At 44.6% G+C, this 25,111-nt stretch overlaps 1 protein-coding gene across 1 annotated transcript in view; it reads left to right on the forward strand.

Moving 5' to 3' along the window:
- The window catches only part of ARHGAP25 (Rho GTPase activating protein 25), an 85,266-nt gene extending 67,777 nt beyond the window's left edge, over nt 1–17,489 (forward strand). The window contains exons 6-11 of the mRNA XM_080813941.1: nt 3,836–3,968; nt 7,017–7,090; nt 8,237–8,358; nt 9,173–9,369; nt 12,098–12,630; nt 15,432–17,489. Coding sequence (XP_080670067.1) covers nt 3,836–3,968; nt 7,017–7,090; nt 8,237–8,358; nt 9,173–9,369; nt 12,098–12,630; nt 15,432–15,639 — 1,267 coding nt within the window. The 3' untranslated portion in view covers nt 15,640–17,489. The remainder of the gene's footprint in view (nt 1–3,835; nt 3,969–7,016; nt 7,091–8,236; nt 8,359–9,172; nt 9,370–12,097; nt 12,631–15,431) is intronic.
- Nucleotides 17,490–25,111: the final 7,622 nt, after the last annotated feature.

Genomic DNA, 25,111 nt, shown 5'->3' on the forward strand with positions numbered 1-25,111 from the left:
TGTAAGTACTTATCCAGACCTACATTGGTCATATGTGTAGTTCTAGATCCCCCAAATTGTCTCACTGGAATGAAGAGAAATGAAGGAGCTTTTATTTGGTAGATTCTAGAGCAGCTAGATCTGATTCTCATTAAACATATAAGTGTACATTTTAAAATCTCTTTGTTGAGCTTCTGCCACCCACAAAACTAATGGGCTTCTGATAGCTGTAGTTCTCTGAGACACATACAGACGTGCCGCATTTTAAGGTCCGTGCTACCACGGAAGGATTGGCAGAGCCATCCGTGGTGCCTGGGCTAATCTCTGGGAGATCAGGGGTTGAACTCAAAAGGAACCTGGCTCCTGATTTGCCCTTGTCCTTGACTTAAAAAAAAATAATTTAAAGATGTTTTATTGGGTTGAAGGAAGAACAAAATCAGGAAAAACCATGCTGGAAATTTAGACTATAACTGTGACAACTGATTTGACCCTGTTACAATGGGGGCACAGATATTAAACCAAAAATTTCCTGAAATAATTGTATAATTTCCATTGTGTTAAGTGCTAAAATTGAAAACTGGATGGTACTCTGAGAACATAGAACAGGCCCCCCCCTTTTTTAAAGATCTATTTATTTATTAGAGAGAAAGTGGGGAAGAGGGACAGAAAGAGAGAGTCTTTTTAAAAAAAATTTTTATTATGTTACTCACCATACAGTACATCATTAGTTTTTGATGTAGTGTTTTATGATTCATTATTTGCATATGACACCCAGTGCTCCATGCAATACGTGCCCTCCTTAATACCCATCACTGGGCTAACCCATCCCCCCATCCTGCCCCTCCCCTCTGAAACCCTCAGTTTTTTTCTGGAGTCTGCAGTCTCTCATGATTCATCACTCCCTCTGATTTCCCCCACTTCAGTTTTCCCTTCCTTCTTCTAATGTCCTCCATACTATTCCTTATGTTCCACATATGAGTGAAACATATGAAAATTGTCTTTCTCTGCTCGACTTATTTCACTCAGCATAATCCCCTCCAGTTCCATACATGTTGATGCAAATGCTGGGTATTCATCCTTTCTGATGGCTGAGAAATATTCCATTGTCTAAATGGACCACATCTTCTTTATTGATTCGTCTGCTGAAGGGCATCTCAGCTTAAGTGGACTTGTAGTTCAGCCCAACCCAGGACTCACTTTCACAACCCTGAGATCACAACCTGAGCCAAAACCAAGAGTGGGATGCTTAACGGACTGCATCACCCAGGTGACCCAGAACAGGAGCCTTTTGGCATATTCTGGTGGATTTGCAGAGACCCTCCAAAGAGAAATGACATTTACACTCAGACACACTAAGCAGGCACGAGGGGTTAGTCAGGACAAGCAGAATTATCTTCCCCCAGTAAAATGAATCAGGAAGCTTCCTCTGGTTTTAAATATTCCCAGATGATTTATATAGATAATTGTACTCTTTGGTTATAACTTTGAAGCATCTACACTATATCAATGGTTATAACCCTTTCTTTTTTCTGTAAGATATTTTTGCTATCATAGTTTCTTCTGATCAAACTATCTAGTAGTTTGTGGTTTTGTTGTTGTCATTTATCTTCAAAAGATTCTGTTTTTTTAATGTATCATTGATACCGTCTTTCTTATTTCAAATTGTTGTTGGCAACATTCGTTGCTTGGGTGTATTTTGTATTTTGGGGGCTGTGCCAGGCAGTGGACAGAATGTCAGAGAATGGAACCGTGGAGGCAGGAGGCCAGAGAGGAAGCTGTGGCAAGATCCTGGCAAGAGGCCATTACCTTCTGAAATAGAGCAGTGAAGGCTGGGGGGCAGGACTTAGAGCAACTCACATGACATTCAGGTAGGATTGAGGGGCTTGGGAAGCTAACTGGATGTGGAGTGAGGGAGAGGCCCTGGATTCTGACTAAGACCATAGAGAGGGTTGCAATGCTGGGGCATGAAGAGGACCCAATCTGGGACTTTAGGATAATGTGTGTCAGCAGGTTGTCTTTCTGCCATTTTCTTGGGAACTTCTCATGTATTTTGACAAGAGAGCTTTGCCCAGGAATATTTTTAGGCAGTGAGTCAGCAGGGAAGGCTTTTCCAGAATCCCCACCTTAAGTGAATGGTTCCCACCCTCAATTTCCTGAGGCAGCAGTGGACCAAAGTCTGGGCTCTATGCCAGTTCATGGTCTCATTTTGAGGCTGCAAAAGCGGGGCCTTTTCAGAAGACAGCTCTGAACACTGGCTATTAAAACAAACAAAAAGTACTTACTCTGGAGGTCAAGACAGAGCTTTACAGTCAAGTCCTGACATTCTCATTTCTGCCCCCTCCAATGCCTCCCTTCTCCTCCTTCTGCCCAAACTGACCCATCCTGCCCCTTCTCCAGGAAGCTCTTCTACCAGCCAATTCTATATTCCCCATCCCTGAAACCAAGGAGACACTCACGTGGTCTGAACCTCTTACCACATCATAGTTTTTCAAAATACTACCTGGACAGTTGCTTAAGAATACCGATTTTTTTTTTAATATGAAGCAAATAATTTCTTCACTAATGAACTTCAAGCATATGGTAGACTCAGACTTATTTTCTCTTATGGAACTGCAGAATAAATGCAGGAGCTCTATAGCCACGGGTCAGTGGACTTTGATGAAGGGCCACGTATGAAATATTGAGGCTTTGTAGGCCCGATGGTTTCTGCTGCAGCTTCTCAGCTCAGCTCTTAGCAGAGTCTTTGCACAAAATGAGCCAAAGACAATGCAAAAATGAATGAACATGACTGTATTCCTGTGACTGTATTCCTGTATTCCTGTGACACTGTATGGAGGCTGAAATTCAAATTTCATATTTTCACAGGCCATGAAATAAGCTTCCTTTGAGTTTTGTTCCCAACCATTTAGAAACATAAAATCCATTCTTAGCTCAAAGGCTGTACAAATACAGGCAGTGGGCCAGATTTGACTCCTGGGCCAAGGGTTACCCACTCCTGCTGTAAGCTGGAGAAGCTGAACTGGAAAAACCTGAGCTTCCTTCGTTAACAGGCAGTCATCTGAATACCGTCTATGTGTCTGCAGCAGGACCTCTGCTCCCCACCCTCCCTTCCCCATGTTCTACCTTCCCCCTGCTGTAACTCCTTGTCACTCTTCAGATTGTCCCCATGGCTCCCCAACTCTGCACTGGGTGTCCCTGTTTTTCATACTTCCATACAATCCCAGGTCCTGGGCTTCCTGGTCATGGTACTAACCTCACAATATTGTAATGACTTGGTAACATGTGAGTCTGCACAGCTCTGTGGTTCAATGAGGCCGAGTGTCCTGTGTAACCCTCAGGGTCCCCGCTGAAATTGCAGTGCTTGACATAGTATCTTGCATCTAGTAGGTTCTGTCAATGCTTACTGACTGAATGCATGACTGTGCAAATATGTAAATGAATTCCAGAAATGTTTTAAGCTCTCTGAGGGTTTAAAGAGATCATGGACCACAGACATAAATGAGTTATCGCATGAAAAATTAGAGACTAAGTAGAGGATGCAAAATTGTGAGGCACTAAGGGACTTGGAGAAAAAAGAAAGAGATGAAGACAAAGATAATTTAATAGGATCAATGAAAAGATAGACCTTGAACTTACCTTTGAGGTAGTTGGGTAGAAGAGATAAAGGAAGAAGTATTGGGGGTCATTATTCCAGAAGATTAGTAAAGATGTTTTGTTCAGATACATCTGTATCAGACTCTACTCCTTGGCAAAACTCCCTTTTGGAACCTGAGGTTCTATTTAGTGGGTCAGTAAGGGGAGGTGAGAAATGTTCTGGAATTTCACTTTCAAAGAACACTGCTTATTTTTTTTGCAGAGAGACAGATGTGCACACAGTGGCCTCCCTGTTAAAGCTCTACCTCCGTGACCTCCCGGAACCCGTGGTTCCCTGGAACCAGTATGAGGGGTTCCTGCTCTGTGGGCAGCTCATGAATGCGGATGAGGCAAAGGTCTGTATCTCGTTGGAGTTAGTTGTCCTGCTTTGGAAGAAGGTGTTGGTTATTGAACTATTCTGGTGGGCAAGCAATGGTGGGTCAGGGAACCCATAACTTTGAGTGAGATACTTTTTCAAACTGGAAATTTGTCAGCAACAAAAGGCAATTGAAGCCAATCATCGTGACAGACTTGCTGAGTTGTAACAATCCAATGCAGAATTGACCATCACTGAATACACTCAAGTCACTTTAAAATTAATAAGAGACAGAGGAAGCTTCTGAGAAGGGTTTCAAGCAATACGGCCTTGCTGAGACCCCGTGGGACACAGGGACAGAGCTGACACCCTGGAAGTCAGGTGAGAGGTGAGAATGTTCTAGTTCCGTGGTGAATGAGTGTCAGGCATGGGCATACAAGGAATGCATGTGCCAGAGAAAGGAAGGACAAGGAGCTTTTCTTTGTTCTTTTCCACTGCAGCTGCTTACAGGGCTGTGGTCAGTGTCTGTGAATGCCTGCTTATTAGAACGCATGCATTTGCCTGCAGGATTAGTGCTCTTAAGTAAATTGTTTCCAGAAAGGTCTTACAGTCAATAGTCACTACCCTGGACTCATGTTAATTAAACACACCAACCAACAAAAGAAACCAGGAAAACCCATCTAACAACAGAAAAACCTTCACGGTTTTTAACCAGGATTTGCAAAACCAAATGCCTGAGAAATACTTTTATTAATACTACTAATAATTAGGGTCTAACTCCCCGCTTTGGGGGTGTTAGTTCTTAGCACTACTGTGTTAAAGCTCTCTTTGGCAAAATGGTGCACAGAAAAGCCTACAGTGAAGATCTGGATTTAACTTGGATTTTTGTCTTTAGGCAAATTAAGCATTTTCTACTAGAGTTTATTTACAACAAAACATTCTATAATGGCAGAACTGGTATATAGTTGCATTGATCAATATGATAACCTCTAACCACACATGGTTATTGGGCACTTGAAATGTGGCTAGTTCAGCTAAAGAACCAAATTCCTAATTTTATTTTGTTTTCTTATTTAAATAGTCACATATATCAAGTAGCTGTTGTACTGGACAGCACAAACTGAGACAAATTTCATAATAACATCTGCTATACTTAGGATTGTTTTGAGGACAAGAGATATGAGGTAGGTGAGTGATATTTTTAAATGATCGTTTTAAGGAAAGGTTTATCCTCTATTTTAGAATTTATTATATAGTATACCCCCAGAAAACAATATATATATAATGATATGTGTCATTATATATATTATATCATTATATTATATATAATACATTATATAAGATATTATATGATAATATATTGTATCATTATCATTGTATTATATCATTATATCATATATATCATGATATATGTTTTATATATATACACACATATACACACACACATGGTTGTCATTTTTAAACAACAGAACAATAGTACCTTAGACCTGGTAGAAAGCATAGCTGTGAGAACTTCTCTCCTGACTCAGGACAAAGAGCCTCACCATTTAAGTGGATCCTGGTACAAGAAAAAAGGTGATTTTGTATTTCAACATCAGGAAATGAAAGGGATGATACAGGTGAAGCTAATACGCTGGAGCTAGTGTAGCTATTTTCCAATACAAAAGTTAGGTTGCGTGATCTCATATAGATCTTCCTCAGTAACAAAACGCAAATGAAGCCAATCATGGTGTCAACCTTCCTGGGATGTAACAATCCAATGCAGAATGAGACTATAATCAAATACCCAAAGCCACTTTAAACTTAGTAGCTGAGTGCATGATTTGGGGCAACATTTATGAATTTTTTTGTGGGGGGTGAGACGAGGACATGACAAATCTTAATTAATATAGACATATCAGCTCCCCTTTGTGGAAGTAACAACACTTTATGGAATGAGGTTTAAAAGTTGGCTAGAAAGACCAGGCAATCTCTCAGCCCCTGGCTGCAGGGAAAGCAAAGGAGGTACACAGATGCAGATCTGACAGTAAGACTCCCCCCACCACCCTGCCCACCGAACTTCCCCACTTTGGACCTGCTTCTCCCAACTTTCCTCCATCTCATCATCTCTGAGTTTCTAATCTGGGGTAATGTTCATCTGGACAGGGCAGAGGACATCAGCCTCCCTTGCTGGTGAAAATGTGGCAGGGGTGGTAGCTGGGAGCCAAGAGTCTACAGAAAACTTTGTGAAGAATTTCACTCGTTCAACTGAAGAGGATGGAATCCCAGTATGAAGCAGGCATCCTGGATACAGAGGGTCTGCACCAAGTCACTGCACTCGGGCTGACAGGGCTTAGGATGCAAAGGAGGAGTTGCTCAGGGTTGACGGAACCTGCGTGTCTCATGTTAACTGACGCACTTTTATAATCACATTGTTATCGGCAATGACCACAGACCCTACAGGCAGCTGCGGGTGAAAAGAACTAAGAAAAGCTCTCTGTCCTTCCCCTCCCTGGCACATCATTCCTTGTATGACGGTCTCATGGAGCTAGAACATTCTGACCTTTACCTGTGCCCCACCGCCCCCCCCAGATTAGTCAGCCTATCCTGTGTCCCAGCAGGTCTCAGCAAGGCCATATTGCTTAAAACCCTTCTTAGAAACTTCCTTATTCTCTCACTACTGATTTTTTTTTTCTTCTCTTGGGGTATTTGGTTTTAAATACCAAATAGCTTGGGGTATTTGGTTATGATCCAGTTCTTTACCGGAGTGTTACATCTCAAGCATTCACTAAGCAAACAATTATTAAGAGTATGAGTTGTCAAATCATGCTTGCCTTAGAGTAGCTCTGAGTTGGGGAAGAGGATATGACAAATAAAAAAATGGGCTATAGAAATATCCGTAGCCTCTCCATACTATTTTTTTTGCAGCTTCCTGTGAATTTATAATTATTTCAAAGTAAAAAGCTTCTTAAAAAAACACAAAAAGTATGGAACAGGAGTGACTGCCCATGCTGCTTCTGTACCGATACATCAGTTATGTTCCCCATCTTCCAGAGTCTCATTGCTGGAGAGGGCGCAGACTGGTTTACAGTGTAAAATCTCTTCCCAGGCTCAGCAGGAGTTGGTGAAGCAGCTGTCCATCCTCCCTCGAGACAACTATAGCCTCCTGAGCTACATATGCAGGTAAGAGTCCCCTGGCATCACTTTCTAGCTGTATCAGAAAAAAGCCCCAGTTAGAGGAGGAAAGAGGGTCTCTTTGAACTCACAGCTTCTGGTCCAGACCTTGGGAAGGTCAGCCATATTCACGCAGCACTGAAGTAGTTCCCTTTATCCACAAGATAATTTCAAGGATCCATTCCAAGTCTGATTGGCAAGCAAAGTGAACATGCTTCCTCCTTCAGGCCTGCCCCAGGGCTGCCTGGAGTCCTGGGACATGCAGGAACACCCAAAATCTTTATAATGTTTCTAGCACTATCTCCCATCTTCCCGACTCTGGGACCATAATTTAGTGCCCTGGAGACATTCATGGCAACACGTAGCATGCAGATTGATCCAGGTCGGTCTAAGCTGGGAGCCTAGATCTCCATGCCAGACAGAGCTGAAATTTATCTTCTTTTTAAAAAATAATATGTTGTAGTATCCAGGTTATAAAAGTGATACATGCTTGATTTGGAAACCAGAAAAATACAACATACTATAAATAAGAAAAAATAATACACAGTGTCCTCACTCAGCAAAAATCACTATTACTGCTTGGGCATATTTCCTTCTGGATATTTTTCTTTCTACGAAAGATCTTTACATATATCAATATAAAATATTGGGGAACAATTTTTTGTATATATTTGTATCCTACTGGTTTTGGCTTAATATTATATTGTGAGCATTTCTCTATGTCATAAAATAGGATTATAAATGACTAAGGTATTCCATAATGTTTCCTCATTTGAAAACATCACCATTTATTTGGTAGTTTCTATGTATTTGGAATTTTAAGTTGTTTCAGCCTATCCATTTAAAAATAGTTTTTGGAGAAGGTATTTAGAAATTCCGTTGCCAATATTGTCAGGTTTTTTCGGTTGTTGTTGTTTTTTTTAATAAGGAAGCTGAGAGCTTCGTGCCTTCATTGGGTGGAATTATCGTAAAAATTCTTTCTAGCTGTTGATCACCCACTGAGAATTCGAGATGCTTGGCACTGTAATCGTAGTCCCATTCCCGAGACTAGAAGGAAGGAGATGGGATCCATCTCTGAGATCTCTGTGGTATCTGGAAGTGCTTCCTTCTGGCAGCTTCCTATTTCCTACTATGGGACTTCCTGGCTGCCCACAGGTTCCTACATGAAATCCAGCTCAACTGTGGTGTTAACAAGATGAGTGTGGATAACCTGGCTACCGTGATTGGTGTGAATCTCATCAGGTCGAAGGTCGAAGACCCTGCTGTGATCATGAGAGGTACAGCTGGTCCCGTGGGGAAGGCAGGTGCAGAGGAAGTGACAACAGTTACCTAGCTATCAAAGGGCACTGCAATTTTCCAAGCATTTTCAGTTGATTCCCTTGTCCCTACTGTGAAATAGCCCTGTGAAAGGAGCGGGGCAGAAGTTACGTCCATTTTCCAGATCGCAGCTGAGCAGAATGGTGAAAAATTGAGCCAGTGGTCACACAGTACAAAAGGCTAGCACAAAAACAGTATTTTTTAGTCTTGTATGACTTTTAAATACCCTTAGCCAGAGAAAGCAAGTTTGCCAGTAAGTAGAGAAAGCAAGTTTGATTGTGTAAGATAACTCACAAAAGGTTACTTGTGAAGTTGTGTTGAAAAAGCTTCTGTGGCTGTGTCTTGGTTTGGTGAGCAGAAGTGCTGGCATAGAGTACTGATGTCTGCCATGCATTTGGGGAGGCAGTACACCTGGCACGTATTTACTGTGTGTGCAATAAGAAATGAGATGACATGTTGAGGACCACATCAGCGGAGAAAGATGTCTTCATTTTCTCTACTGTATTGCTTAGTTTCTGATCAAAGACTGACCCATAGGACTGTATAGGCTGAAAACAACCCTCTTTTACCCCACTCCCATATCCTTCTCTCCCTTCTCTTTCACCACAGTCTCCTACCTCAAGCAATTTAGAAGGGTCCCACGAAGAGTAAAATGGGGACCTTTTGGGCCCTGTGGTTTTAGAACCAAGTTTAGAGACATCCCATGGGTGGAGACTGTGAGGACTGCCCACCTCTTGCCATGGTCCAGGTCTACAAATCTCTTTCTTCTTTCAGGGACTCCTCAGATCCAAAGAGTGATGACCATGATGATCAGAGACCACGAAGTCCTCTTCCCCAAGTCCAAGGATGCGCCCCTGTCACCCCCTGCTCAGAAAAATGACCCTAAGAAACCTCCAGTAGCTCGAAGCTCTGTGGGCTGGGATGCCACTGAAGACCCTCCAATTTCTAGGACAGATAGCTTCAGTAACGTGGTAAGGTGCAGAGAAACTTCTTCCTTCCCTCTGACTCTTCCCTTAGTCCAAGTCATTCCATGTAAGTGCTAGTCTAGGGTGGAAGTTTGAGCAGTTTTAGAGGATGCCGTGACAGTGGGCACAGATGGTACAGACCCATTTGAATGCATCTTGAAAGCCTGACCTCTTTCAAAATCTAGTCTCTGTTGGCATCCTGGAGGTGGGGTTAGTGACACGTGTGCCAGTTTCCTAATGACTAAGCAGTGAGAGTCCTCACTAAAGCCCACTCTAAAAGGGAAGCCTTTCCAAACACAGCCTAGGAAAGTTCAATAGGGGAAATTATATATCACATTGTAAGGGTTTTAGCAAGAGTTATTGAAAATTCCAGGTCAAAGTCCAGAGAGAACTGGTTTCCCGCTAACCCATGAAACGTGATTTCTGTGATGTGTTCATGTAATATTTCTCATTCCCTGATAAGCTGTCTCAGCAATGTCACTTCCCTCATTTGTACTAAAAGGTCGTGGCTCACATTCCCAATGTCAAAAAACTCTGCAACCTCTGAAATGTAGAGTAGTTGAGGCCAATAATTTACAAAGTTCAAATATTTTTATATATTTATAGAGACAAATACTTAAAAAAAAACCAACCATGAACTTTTTGTAGCAGCTTGATTCTTTTTATGTGACCAAGAGATAAATTTAAAGTTTCTGGTTGACCTGGTAATGAAGTTGTCTATAGTACTGTTAATCCTGAGGATAATTAAAGAAGTATGAAAAAAAGATAGGTAGTGGTAGTAGTTATGATTTTTCTTAGGTGATGTCTGTACACGATGCATTTTACCAACACCCTCAAATTAATATTTAGAAATGCTCATACTTCATGTAATGAAATCCAATTAGCAGTCCTTGGGAGTAGACATCGTGACGCTTATTTGACAGGTTTCTATTTATTGTAACAGTATGGGCAGCTATGGGCAGACACTGTGATGGGAAACTTAAGTAGGTCACCTCTGGAGTCCTCACCATAACTCTGTAAGGCAGAATTTGTCATCCACATCTTGTTTTTCAGGACTGGAGGCTCAGGGAGGTTGACCAGTGGGTTGAAAATGGCAGTACTAGGGCATTACAGAATGGGTTTTAGTTTCTAGTTCTCACTTTGAGGCCCCAGGGCTTCTGTTTCCAGGTGGGATTGAGGAAACAAGTGATAGATTAGAAGGAGAGCTTAGGCCTTGGTTTTCTGATTTTAGGGCTCATTGTTTTTCTTCTTTTTTTCTTTTTAATTTATATATCTATGGTTCAAAAAAATTAAAATGAGAAAAACTATATATTAAGAAATCCTGCTTCCTTTGCTATCTCCATCCACTCCATCCTTCCTTGCCTTTATTTGCTTCGTATTTATCCTTCCAGTGTTTCACTATACAATTATAAACAGATATGAATGTAAATTATTTACATTTTTATGCAAATATATTCTCTTGTTCGCTCTCTCTCTCCACACACACACAAGTGTGCACATGCACACACACATACGTGCTACTCTTTATCTTTATCTTGCATTTTTCCACTTAAGAGTATATCCTGAAGACATTTTTATGTCAATACATGGACAGACCCCTCATCTGACCAGGTTGCAATTAATAACCTTGACCATGCTTCATCTTATACTTAAGTAGATGTATTTCTGGGATAAATTCTCAGAATTAGGATTGCTGGGTCAGAGGTTAAGTAGATTTATGTGTAATTTTTATTAAAATTGTCAAATAGAGGTTGTGCCATTTTATATTTCCACCGTCAATGCACAAAAGAGCCTGTTTCCTTATAGTTTCACTAGCAAAATGTATTTTCAGATTTGGGGAGATGTATTATTGATAGATGAGAACTGATAATTCACTTTTTTTTTTTTTTTTGAGAGAGAGAGAGTGAATGCATAAGTATATATGTAAGAGGGTGTGGGGGGACAGAGGGAAGAGGAAATCTTCAGCTGGGCCTAGAGCTCAAGGTGGGGCTTGATCTAATGACCCTGAGAGATCATGACCTGAGCTGAAATCCAGAGTCCAAAACTGAGCCACCCAGGCACCCTGATATTTCAGTAATTTTAATTTTGATTTGGGTTTTTTTTTTTATAATGAGAGAAGTTGAACATCTTTTCTTATGTGTAAGGTTTGTTGCATTTTTCTTTTCGTCTGTGAATGGTCCGATCTTATCCTTTGTCCATCTTTATGTTGATTGTTGGTCTTTTTCTTGTCAATTTTTATGAACTTTTTATATGAGAGAGTATCTCGTTGTCCATGATATGTATTGTAAATATTTTTGCTGGCTTGTCATTTCTTTTTTTATTTTATTTATGGTGATTTCTTTGTTTTATTTTTGTTCTTTTTAATTTGGGGAGTCATGGAAACTTATGTAAGTTGAATTTATCACAGTTGTATTTCATGGTTTTTGGATTTTGAGTTCTAGTTAGAAAGGCCTCCTCATCCTAAAGCTATGAAAAAATCCTACTTTAAGACTCTCTTACCACTAATAGACAATTGATTTTTAGAGCATGAGTTAGTTCCTTTCAGTGCAATATCCTTTCAAAAAAAAACACCACACAGATAATCAATAATGTGATGAATTAAGAGATGGTCTTCTCATTAAGAGTTTCACGGGTGTGCAGCCCGGAGATTCTTTCTTTCAGGTTGCTAATCCTTATCTTGGGAACCTGACACATGGTAAAAACCGATGTGACATCCATGGCCATTTCTTTCTAGACCAGCGACTCGGACACAACCAGCCCCACTGGACAACGGCCGAATGATGGATTTCTGGAAGAGAGCAGTAAAGCCCCCAGGGAAAAGCTAGGTGATTGGAAGCTGCAGTCACGGAAAAGGACTCAGACACTCCCTAATCGGAAATGCTTCTTGACATCAGCGTTTCAAGGTGCCAACAGCAGCAAAGTGGAGATCTTTAAAAATGAGTTCTGGTCACCTTCCTCAGAGGTAAAGGCCGGGGAAGGGCACAGGAGAACGATGTCTCAAGGTGTGCCCCCCTGCCCAGACTCCCAGCGGACTTCCACCTATGATAATGTCCCTGCCCCGCCCCGGTCCCCTGGGGATGAGGCAGCTTCCGGCTCTTCCCACACTTGTGACTCCAAGAGAGAAACTCTTGCCAGCTCCCCCTCTGAAACCGGGCCTGGAAAAAAGAACTCTGGGGAAGAGGAACTTGAATCCTTGCAGAGGGTGGTCCAGGAGCTGCAAAAGGAAATAGAAACACAGAAGCAAACGTATGAGGAACAGATTAAAAAGTAAGTCACCTGCGAGGGGCCTTGGGCAATCACTCAGCTTCCATTTTCAGAAGCAACAGGGATTGTTCTCCTCTGCTGAAGAAGTGATGTTAGAAACCTTGAGTTTAGAGAATGCAGTAATCTATAGCAGTTGGGCGTAATTGAGGAAAGAGGTAGAGGGAATGATGAGATGACTACAGTAGTAAAAACTCTTAAGTTTTAGGTTAAATTCATGAAAAAGTGAAGTGTGTAGCTTATGCAGCTTATACAGTTTTCAAATCATGATTCTTTAAGGGTCAACATGCTCTAAAAATTAAGAGGAACTTTAAATTTTTTTCATAGAAATGTGAGTCATCCCTTCTGAAAATGTTTACTGAGCACGTACTGTGTGCCACACACCATCTCAGCTGTTGGGGAATAGCACTGAGCAAAACAGACAAAAGTCTCTGTGCTTATAGAACTTCCCTTCTATCAGGAACAGACAGTATATATAAATAATTAAAATATATGCTATGTCAGATGCTGGAACATGCTATGGGGGAAGATAAAGCAGGGCAGAAGTTTGGGGGATCCAAGAAGGGGGTTCCTTTGTTTAACAGGATGGTCAGGAAGGCTTCACTGAAACGGTGACACTAGGGCAAAGGCCTGAAGAGACGAGGGCATAAGTCAGGCCCACTTGTTGGGGAAGAGCAAGCCGGGTAGGGAGAAGTAGAGGTGCAGAGGGTGTGGAAGGGAGCAGGTCAGTGTGTTTGTGCATTGGAAGAGTGGTGGTGGGCTGGAGCAATGGGGAGTCGCTGATAGGAGAGAGGGCAGATGAGGGCAGAACCCTTGCCAGCCACCTTAAAGCCTGTGTGAGGCCGAGCTTCTAGCCAGATCTATTTGACTAAAGCTTCACCAAATCACTGGCTTCTCACTGAGCCCAGTCCCCCCAAGGGTGAATGGAAGGCCTACACAGAGGCTATTGCCACAATTGTCATGCACATCCCTAAGGCGCTTGGACACAATGTGGCCTCCTGGGTAGATAAATTATTTTCTTGAAATCTTTTTCACACCATTGACTTTTCATGAACGTAAGCTCAATCCAGCTTAGCCCATATGAACACGAATCATGACGTAGTGAAATGTGAACTAGTGGGGCTTTCAAATTATGGGTACTTTTTAGTCCATTAAGGCTCAGACACATGAAAAGAAGACTTTGGTGAGCCCTGATTCCTTGTTTCCTACATAGAGGGCTGCCCGCCTAAAAGTAAAATGGAGATCCTTTGTCTAAGGACCTGAAATCAATCATTTTGTAGGACTACAACACTCAAGTGCGATCTTGTCTGTGATGGAAGCATCCTCGGAGGAGAGAGGAGTTTGCTACTGCACTCTCACGTGAATGTCACTGGCAGGGTAGGGCAAGCCCAGTTGCCATGGAGGGGCCTTTCCTCCTGCACGGAACCAAGTCCTCTGAATTCACCCATCAGAGGGGTCCTCCATCCTCAACAGAGAGAGGAGACTTAATAGTCCATAGCACCTGCTGTGAGCTTCGTGTTTCAGACACACCTTCTCATGTAATCCCCACAGCAATGCTGTAAGATAGATAATATCCCCATTTTACAGAAGAAATTGGGGCTCGGGTAGTTTAAAAAGATTCCTCAGGGGGCACACAACTAATCATCAGTAGGGCTGGGATTTGAACCGGGTCAGTCAGGCTCCTGAGCCCACCCAGATTCTACCTCCCCACCAACAGCAGTGGTCAAAATCTAGCAGTAGTTCTCTCAGTTGAGATTTCTCCCAAAGCAAGATAGAAGCAAGAGTAAACGTGGAGAAGAAAACTGGATTTGTAATGAGAGGGCCAGAAGGAACAAGACTAATTTAGCTGTAGGAAGAGATAAGCAGGGGAAGGCAAGGCTCCAAAGAAGGGCCACTACCTGGAGAATCCGCCAAAGCCCCTGAAGACAGAAGCCAGGCTGGGCTCAAATGGGAACTCAAGTTTCTACTAAAAAAAAAATAGGCCATTTGGGGTGGGGAGTGGGTGCTGGACAAGAAGGCCACACCTCACAGAGTGAAATTCTGAAGCAGATTTCCAATCACACAATCTCCCCGCAGTCCTGAGGTTTCCTCTCTGGGCTTAAAAATGGCATTGTACTCTCGTTCTTAGGAGTTAATTCAGCAAGGCTTGGAAGAGCAGGGAGCACCTGTGACTAGACTAAGGTTTGGGCTAATAACAGGGAAACATCCCGGAATTCAGAAAATTCTTTACCTGGAGCAGATTCAGAAGTGAGGGTGGGGCTGCCATGGCCCCTGCTCCCAAAGGGTAGCTCCTGAAATTCTCCAAATCTCCTCCCCGAGCAGGCCTTAATAGGAGAAGGCAGCACTGCTACTCTCCCTGGCAGCAGGATGGGCAGGCAGTCATGTGTTCACAGGTGTTGGGAATCTGGAATATGGGGCTTCAACCCTCAATCAACATTTCTGTCACAGGACATGTGCAAGGTACTGTGGAGGTGGAAAAAAATTTTATATATATATATATATATATATATATATATATATTAGAGGTGGTTCCCTCTTTCCCTCTTTATCCGATAGAAGATACAAAACGTAGAACAGCATGAAAAACAACAACACAGAAGATGTTATAAGATCGTGTTAAATGACAAGAGTGGGGCTCAGACATGCCCTGGGAATTCAGGTTTACTGGGAAGTCCTCATGTGGGGGGTGGAAGTTGGATATAGGCCTTGTGATGTACAAAGGGGAATGGATAGTATGTGAGCAAGGGTGAAGGGAGAGTCTAGAGGTCATGCCCTGTTCTTTCATTCTGTTATTTCCTTCCTTGTAGCCTTGAGAAGGAAAATTATGACGTCTGGGCCAAGGTGGTAAGGCTCAATGAAGAACTGGAGAAGGAGAAGAAGAAATCCGCAGCCCTGGAAATCAGCCTCCGCAATGTGGAGCGCTCCCGGGAGGATGTTGAGAGGAGGAACAAGGCCCTGGAAGAAGAAGTCAAAGAATTTGTCAAATCAATGAAAGAGCCCAAAGCTGATGCTTGAGGGTTCCAAGCATACCATGAAGACAGCCCACAGAGGCCCACCCAATGCACTCCCTTTCTCGGTGCTACCTGATGACTGAGAGGCAAAATTACTCCCTAGGAGGGAGAAGACATTTGAGGAGAAACATCACTTTTCCTGGTAAAATAAACCAATGGAATTGGCAGGAAGATGAGGGTGAGCAGGGACGTGTGGGGACATCCATGACCTCTGTGGCTATATTCAAAAGGATTGCATTATTCCACTGTGGTCTCAGGCCGAGTGAAATGGAACTTTCCATGCTGGGCGACTATGTCCAAAGGAGACATTTGAAGCAGGCCACATCCCAGGACCTGGCAATAGACTGGCCCCAATCAAGGCTGGACTGAGGCATTAGTTCTTTTTTTTTTTCTCTGTGGAACAATTCATCTAATCAGATGGCCTTATGATGGCCTTGAGACACAGGGACAGAAAATTATATTTAGCTTTCTTGTACTCACCTGTGGTGAGCTGGTGAGCTGTGTTTTGGGGGGCTTCACCTGCTGATCAAAGCCCCATTTTGTACCCCCCTTCCATGATGCACACTCTCTAGGGCTGGAAAGTCAAAATTATTATTAGACTAAGACAAAACAAGCAATAAACCTTGTATTTATGAAGGCAAAATTGATGAGAAATCATATTCAAATAAAGAGAAAGGAAAACAAGGAAGAAAGACAGAAAGAAGAGAGAGGGAGGGAGGAAAGAAAGAAAGGGCTGTTGGTAATCCTTACACACACGTTTCTGAGCCTTAGTAAAAGGTGCCCCTTCCTTGAGGCAGATGCACTCCTCTCCCAGCACATGGCTGGGTGAGCAGGGCCTGGGCTGGATTCCAGTCCGGACCTGCCTTTCCGTGGCCACAGTTGTATACTGTGGGCCTGTGAACAGAGGCCTTCTCACTATGGTGGCACTTCCTTGGAGGCTGGGTTGGGGGTTTTAGATAGCAACAATCACGATAATATTCTGTTTCACCAAAATGCAAGTGATTTCACTCCTGAAAGGGACCAGAGGCCCTGGAGAACAGCTGGGAGAGGGGCCTTCGAGCAGACAGCTGACTTCTCCTCCTCCATTAAGGCAGCCTAGCAGAGGGCCCTGGTGAGGCCCATGCCTCACTAAGTAGGAGAGAGGGCTCTTTGATGGTGCTTGTCATTGTTCTAATCAGGTGATTGCCAAGCTCTTTTGACCATGTACTCCATCGGAAGAAAATACTTGAGCAGACACCCTCCAATAAATTTCTTTACTTAGAAATCACATACCGGTACTACGACACGACTCTATCATACATATCCGAAAACACACACGGGACAGACTTTGAATAAGGATGAGGCAGAAACACATATAAATAGATGTCCTCCAAGGCGCCTTCTGCTCTGGAGGCCATCAGTCCGATTTCCCATCAGGTGTTCCCTATTCTCAGTTTCCGGACGTCATCCCATTGTTGCCACACGTTTACTTGAACTCTTGAAGCCACCTGGCTTCCTCAGAGGTTTGAGATCGATGGTTACTGTGATGAGAGTAACCCGGCGCACGTTTCCTCCCTTATTCCTTTTTCTCCTTTTGTTTTCTCACTTTTTCTCTTCTTCTCTTTGTTTTCTTCGCTCTGGTTATTTCTGTCCCTCTCCCTGTGGCCATGACACATTACCCACAGAGCAAAAGGTACAGACAGGAGGGTCAGTGTGGCTTAGTCCTGCCACACCCGCCACCAGCCACCAGACTGCTGGAGGGCAGGGGCAAGACCCAGCACATTCTCTTGGAGATGAGTTTATAGAAGACTGGGGGGAAAGGAAAGGGGGTGATTTGGCACATCATTAAGGCAATAAAATATTTGATTTCCTGGGGCTTGTTTCCTAATTACAGAGAGGCAAACATGGAGACACTTGTTGAACACCTAATTTACACTGAGGAGAGTCTGTAGTTCTGCCGGGCGTGGGTTCCTCACACTGACCCTCTAGGTGCTGAAACCAAGCTGAGGACGGAAGTAACCTCAAAATTCTAAAGGGAACATTTGCTCGAAGGTGCAAAGAGGAGGACCTGAAGTCTGTGTTTGGAGGTCAGTGTGGCAGGACCTTGCTGGGGCTCGGAGCAGGCGCTCAGGCTGAGTAGAAGGGCTGCATTCGAATTCCAAGCTTCTCCTGGCCAGATGACACCTCTTGTTCTATTCCTTCCACCAGGACCATGAGAGAACACAGCAGCCACTCCAACCTTGGAAGCTGGAGTGTCTATTCCTCTTCATGATCTAGGGGGCAACCTGGCTGGCTAGAGGAACCCTGCTTCCTCCTCTGCCACTGTCATAGAAGGAGAACACAAGAAGCAGGAGTTTTTCTATACCCTAGGCCCTGTGAGGGCAAGGAAGGGCTTGCAGAGTTCTGGGGTCTGATGCCACTGGCCTCCGTGCCCCAAAGGCTCCGTGTGAGGCAGAGCACGGGATAGCTCTAGGCTTGGTCTGGATCCAGAAGCCAGTCTTTGGAAAGCAGCTCACAGAGACAGACCTACGTCACCCGTGTTCTGTTAGCTCTCACCTTTAGCTCTCCCAAGGGCAAGATCTACTAAACCTGACTTTTTCCATTCACCCGCCCCCTCTTCGCCTTGCCTCTGTTCCACCTGCACAGATAATGAGAAACTAAAAGAGGTCTGCAGTGGGCCCACCAAAACCCCTGGCCTTCTTCCCCACCCGTACGCGTCATTTACCGCACAGCCTCAGGTATGGCACGTGTCAGCCCATTTTTCTCCCAAGTCTGAGGCAGAGCTGAGGGTTTTCCAGTAAGTTAGTGCGCCAGATGGGACATTTTGTATGAGGGCACTGGCTGAGACGATTCCTGTCTTTGTCCGCTTGGGCTGTTATAACACAAAACCACAGACTGGGCGCCTTGTCACAATAGATGCTTATTTCTCGCAGGTCCAGATGCTGGGAGTCTGAGAGCAGGGTGAAGCGAGGGCCCCCTTCAGGGCTGCAGACGTCTCGTGTGTCCCCACGTGGTGGAGAAGCTCACCATCTCCGTGACGTTTCTTTTCTGTCACTCATCCCGTTCAGGGATGCCACCAACCTGATGCCTTCATCTCTGGGGGTTAGGATGTCGACACAGGAATTGGGGGTCGGGGCACAAACATTGAGACCACAGCAATTCCCTTCCGGTGAATCTGGGTCAGAGTCTGAGGCCTGGAGTGGGACCTTCCTCACGCAGAGCCCGGGCAGAGGATGTAAGCACCAAACGTTGTTGTTGTTCTGTTCAATTCCTTAAGCCCTGCTCAACAGCCCAGTCATTCCATTTAAAAAAGCTCAAAGCTTGGAGACTCCGAGGGAGCTCCTGGCAACGGAGATGGACGGACGAGGAGCCCCAGGGAACCGCCGCTGTTGGCCAGGCTCCCAGGGCTCAAGACAGGGGGATGTGCGCACACGGACGTCGTGTAAACTTCCACATTCCACCACTTCCTCTGCAGATACCGTCCGTGGTCAGGCCGCGGCTTGCCGGGGACCAGAGAGATCACTTAGAGGCCGCCCCTGCAATTCAAACACCCTGCCTTTACAAGAACTGCACACGGGCCTTCCTCCCGCTGGACGAGGCCCCAAAGGTGGTCTCGCTACTACTGGAGGAGGCCAGGCCGGCCTTTGGGTGGCGGCAGAAGATCTGGAGTTGGAGGGCCCGTGGATCTGTGAGCTTCCCAGGGTGACTTCAGACAAGGAATGAGCAGAGAACGCCAACGCATAGGTCCATCTTGCCTTGGAGGCGCAGAAACTAACTTAGAAACCCCCTGGGTTTATCTAATCCAATCTGTTCATTTAACAGATAGGGAAACTGCGGCCTGAAGGCAAGCTGAATCGCCCGGGCTCACATATCAATGCAGAAGAGGATTAAAGTTAGAGGACTCTGTGATTCCTCTAGCCCACTATCTAGTGATTCTCCACTCTGTCCGGGAGTTCCCCCACCAGGCCATGACCACAAGGTGAAACCCATTGAATGTCACCTGCTGAGTCTGTCCGGGATAGAGACCCAGCCTCACCTCTTGGTCACAACCAACGCTTGCTTGGCTCCCAGGATGCCATTTTCCACCTACTTTATATTACTGATGCTGTTTTAAGACAGTGGTTCTCAGTCTTGGCTGCACTATAGAATTACCTTAAGGAGATTTACCAAAAAATTGTGATGCTCAAACCCCACCCCATGTCAACATGTTAACTGAATCAGAATTTTGGGGGGGTGGAGTCTAAGAATTTTTTCCTTAAAAAAACTTCCAGTTAATTCTAATATGCAGACAGAATTGTTAAGCATGGTTCTAAAACTGCTAAGTTTGACACAAGTCCTGACTAACGATAATATTAAATCTACCTACTCCTTTTTTAAATAAGATTTTATTTATTAGAGAGAGAGTGCGTGTGCAGGAGAAGGGGATGGGGGTCGAGGAAGGGGCAGAGGCAGAGGGAGAAGCAGACTCCCCGCTGAGCAAGGAGCTGACACAGAGGTCGACCCTAGGACCCTGAAATCCTGACCTGTGCTGAAGGCAGACCCTTAACCAACTGAGCGATCCACCCCGCCTTTTTTTAAAGATTTTTTTTACCTACTCCTTTTTTCTTTTTTAAGATTTTATTTATTTATTTGACAAACAGAGATCACAAGTAGGCAGAGAGGCAGGCAGAGAGAGAGAGGGAAGCAGGCTCCCCTGATGAGCAGAGTGCCCGATGCGGGGCTTGATCCCAGGACCCTGGGATCATGACCTGCGCTGAAGGCAGAGGCCTTAACCCACTGAGCCACCCAGGTGCCCCTACCTACTCCTTTTTTCTATCCCCAGTCAACACTACACATTCTCTGTCCTCCCTACTTGCTGGTTTATCTTGTGCTCATTCATTTAGGATAAGAAATGCTTAAGAGATAGTAAAATGGACTTCATTACATACCCATTTTTCAGAAGAGGAAAACTGAGCCCAAAGTTGTTACTAAAATAAATCTCAATATAACAGTAGCTTAGACATGAACAAATTCAAGGAGCCTGAGATTTCTTTTATATATGGGAATGCTCTCAACTTGCTTTAAGAAGGTCAGCAGTTGACAGCTTCATTTTAAGAGTCCAAAGCACGGCTCTGATTAAAACCATCTTCCTTTCAAACTCAGATTGAGAAAGCTCTATCAGGAGACTTTGGGAAATTAACCACAAATGTGATATATCTGGGAGACAGCCGTGAAGCCTCCATTAATCATTAATACCATCTTTATATTAGTTACCTGGTTCCAAGCAGAGAGCTGTGTCGTGAAAGGATGAGAGCCTGGGTGGGTAAGATGGTTGTGGGTGGAGGGAATAGTGTGGTGTGGGGGCACAGGGCACATAGTCTGAGGTGGGGTGTGGGGACAGGGCCCTAAAAGGGGAAAGGGGGATTTAAGTAGCAGCCTGCAAAGCTGGTTTGTCCTCAAGCAAACCTGACAACTGGTCCAAGTTGGCCCTCAGACCTCCTTTTCCGGTCTCTGTTCTTAATTAGTACCACCATCAACATCATAACCGTAACTAGCGCTCATAAGCAACAAATACATTTGCTTTCTGTCAGACACTGTGCCAAGCACTCTGTACGTGACGTCGCCTTTAAATCCTTGGTAGACTCTTTGGATTACGCGCTACTCTACTTATTTCACAGGTGTGGAAATTGAGGTTTCAACGCAGCAGAGTGAGGGCCTGAGTCTATCCAGCTCGTTGGATGCTATGTCGGCCTTGACCTCATGTGGGAAAGGAATGCAGGATAGAAAGCTATCTCTAAGTGGTGATGAACTAAAATAAAATTTCCAAGGACTTTTTTTTTTAAATATAAAGAATACTGGTACAAATCCAGGAAAGGGCCCCTCATTTTGCTCTGATTCAGCATCAAAGTGGAGAAATCTCAGCAGGCAGATGCCTTCCCCACTGCCCCGAGTCACACCTGCCTGCTCGTCCTGAGGGTGGCAGGCAGCACAAACCACTCCAGGCCTTTACCCGGAGTACATTCAAGGTCCCATGCTGTGAACTCCACACTGGAAAGTTCTCGTGGGAGTAACTCCAGGATCGGGGTCTCCCAAGAGTGTCTGGCTCCATAGTGCTGAGGAGTGAGTGTCTAAGACCTTTTTGCTGGCTCTCTTCTCATATCCTTCACTCTCTTTTCCATTTAGAGACAACTTTTCTCTTTCCACGAGCTGAGAGGGGGCCCTCAAGTGGGCTTATTGGATAACTTTGAAGGATGTACTGCCCATGAGTCCTTTAAGAGAGAGTAAAAACCCTCTTCCTAGTCCGTGTAGAAACCTTAGGGAGTCTACACGAACCGGGTGGTATTGGTGGGAGGAAATAAGGACACAATTCCCATCCTTTCCTCAACTTAAGATGGGTCATAAGTTAAATACCGACTCTGCCCTGTGGATGTTTACAGGCTGAAAGAGCTCATTCTGGCCAGAGGCTTGCAGCTGCTGAGTGTAAGGCACGGAATGTCTTCAGCTTGCTTCGTGTGGTCTGATTGCTTCTGTAGCACTCCCAGGGGACCCGTGAGCGGAGCAAGGATCAATACGTGACTCCTTGGGAAGCAGGGCCGTGTAATGATGCACTTATTCGGACTTGCCCGCTGCCTTTTGCATTTTACCATTACCGATTCTCAGCTAAGATACAAAGTCCTCATTTCCCTTCGAAGTCACTCGTTCCTGGCTGTGAGAGAGGGCAGGGCTTTGCCTGTCAGTGTCCTTTTAGGGAAAGAGCTGGGGGAGCACGCGGCCCGCCCGGCTCAGCTGGCTGGGTAGACATCAGACACATTCTGTGGGAACTTGAACTTGATCACCAGGAAGCAGGTGGTCTGGATTAGGTAGTGTGTCTATTTTCGGGCTGGATGTTACTTAACTTCAATGGAAATCCAACCCCAATCAGAAAAAGCAAACACCATGCTCCACCATACTGAGTTTGCTTACTTGTTGAAATGCTGGTCATTTATTAATGTGAAACTCATACCCTCAGAATTCCAGCCATAATGTTCATTAAGATTTCTTATGTTGGGTTTCAAGGACTCCACTGAAATCAAGTAGGTGCACATCAGTGCCGTGGCTTGCCACTCATGTTACTTATGTAGGCACTGACTGTCACCCTGGTGTGTCTTACTTGCTCTTCTGAGAGTGTTGGAATCTATCGCCCAAAGAATCTGAGGGTTACTGGACAAGCAAAAACTTGCAAATCACACAGCATCTGGCAGCAGTCATGCCAGTCTTGAGAAAGCTGATCTCTGTGCAGTGATAATCTGGACAGTTGTGTTGCCAATGATATCTTTACTGTGTTTACATTGTGTTTACAATGATATCTGCAGCACACGTAAGCTGAACGCAAGATATAGCAAAATGTTGCAACACTTGAGTCTTCCTCCTGCCCTTGAGTGTTTTAGAAGAACTACATTTGAATAAGGACATTAAAAAAATACACTTGTTGAGGGCTTCCTGTTCCCTAAGCATGAAGTACTCTGCTTTACTTGTAATATCTCTATTAATTCTCACAGCCAACTATGAGGAAGTTTCTAGTATTACCTCTGTTCTACAGATGAGGGAATGGAGGCTTTAAGAGGTTAAGTCATTTGCTTAGACTCATACTTAATATCTTCTTTCTGAGAGATAATTTTTTTCATTTGAACACTTGAAATTAGTATGTCCAGTGTGTGTTTTTCCTAACGCAACCAAGTGTTCTGACTCCATTCTGACACTATCAACCTGGAGACAGCATCAGACCCCACATGTTAAGGGCTCAGTCCTACAACAACACTTCCTGCCCCAACCTTTCAGATGCCAATCGGGGTCTATGCTGCTGACCAGCAGGATACAGATCAGAAGTTCCCTGCACCCCTCCTTGGGTTTGGTTAATTTGCTAGAGTGGCTCACAGAATTCAGGAAACATTTTACTTATTAGAATACTGGTTTGTTATAAAAGGATATAACTCAGAAACAGCCAGATGGAAAGGTGCCTGGGGCAAAATATGGGGAGAGGGCTTGGAGCTTCCTCGGGCCACATGTTCATGTATTTGCCAACCTGGAAGTTTTTCAAACTCTGTTCCTTGGTGTTTTATGGAGGCAGCATTACATGGACACGGCTGATCAAAGCATCGACCACTGGTGATTAAACTCAGTCTCCAGCCCTCTTCCCCTCCACAGGTAAATGATGAGACCAAATGTATGGACCGCTGAGTCAGCCCTAGTGTTTGCTATCCATCTTCTTTCCCAGCATTCCCATTTAAATCGTTATTTTTATTTTTCATCTAGCATATGATTTAATTCCTATAATTTAAACGCATGTGTAAAATTGAAAGTTAACAATGATCATAACAACAATAACTGCTAACATTGATGGGGCGCTGAATATTTTCTGCCAGACTGTTCTAAGTGCTTTATTTGTATTAACGGAGTTAATCCTAACAAATCTCTCACAGCTAGATAGCAGCATCCCCTTTTCACAGCAAAGCAATTTGCTTCTGCTTTTGCTCCTGCCTTTGACTGTGGCTCTGCTCATTGTCTCCCGTTTAGAGGAAAACATTTTTCTGACAGTTTCTAGGGTTAAAGATGGAGCTGGGGCAGGTTTAGGGCAACGCTAACACTTCGGAAAATCTCCAGTAATTGGCTGAAATGCTCCTGTGACAAATTGGCTTTTGACAAATTAGTCTGCTTTCACGTATGAATAGCCACGCTGGCAGGGCCAACTGGAAACAGATTTACTAGAAACCAGGGTGGACTGCGGAGGGAGGCGACGGCATAAGCAAGTTCACACCTGATGGGGAGAGCATCAGGGCAAGGCAGAGGCCTGGTCCTGAGTCACTGAACTGAAGGCCTGGCTGAGGGCGGGGGCGGGGTGGGGGGGTAATGGTTAGAAACCCCAAAGACCGGGTCAGAAGGGAGAGGGAGTTCGCCATGTGGAACGAGGGGGTGAGCGCCGCCTGCCTCTGCCATGTGCAGCCATACAGCCGAGGGGGTGAGCACAGCCCCCCGCCTCTGCCCTGAGCCATGTGCCCTGACTTCTCACCGGGAGGAAGGGGGACCTTTCCTCCACATGAAGGTACAGCCAGCTCACTAAACCCAGAACCTCAGGGCCTTGTCAGCCCACAGTGAGCAGGACTCAGCTCACTCCAAGGAGCCATAGGCGGCCAGGGGACTCTCCAACAGACAGCAGCAGCGGGGCAGAAATGGCAGCGGAGCACCCTGAGGAGGAGGAAGGTCAGGCACGCCACCCTTGTTACAAGGAACTCAGAGACAGAGGGGATAAGAGGGTTCTTAGATCTCAAGAGATTTCCCAAGAAGTCCATCTTAAAATAGCTCTTTATTAGTAGATGAAGCTGTTATTATTATTAATATTACTTATGGCAGATGAGAAGCTCTTTTTATAGATAAAAGGGTTGATATTGGGGCACCTGGGTGGTTCAGTCGGTTAAGCATCTGCCTTTGGCTCAGGTCATGATCCCAGCATCCTGGGATTGAGCCCACAGTCGGGTTACCTG

Source organism: Martes martes (assembly GCF_963455335.1).
Source record: "Martes martes genome assembly, chromosome: 9".
Taxonomy (NCBI): Eukaryota; Metazoa; Chordata; class Mammalia; order Carnivora; family Mustelidae; genus Martes; species Martes martes.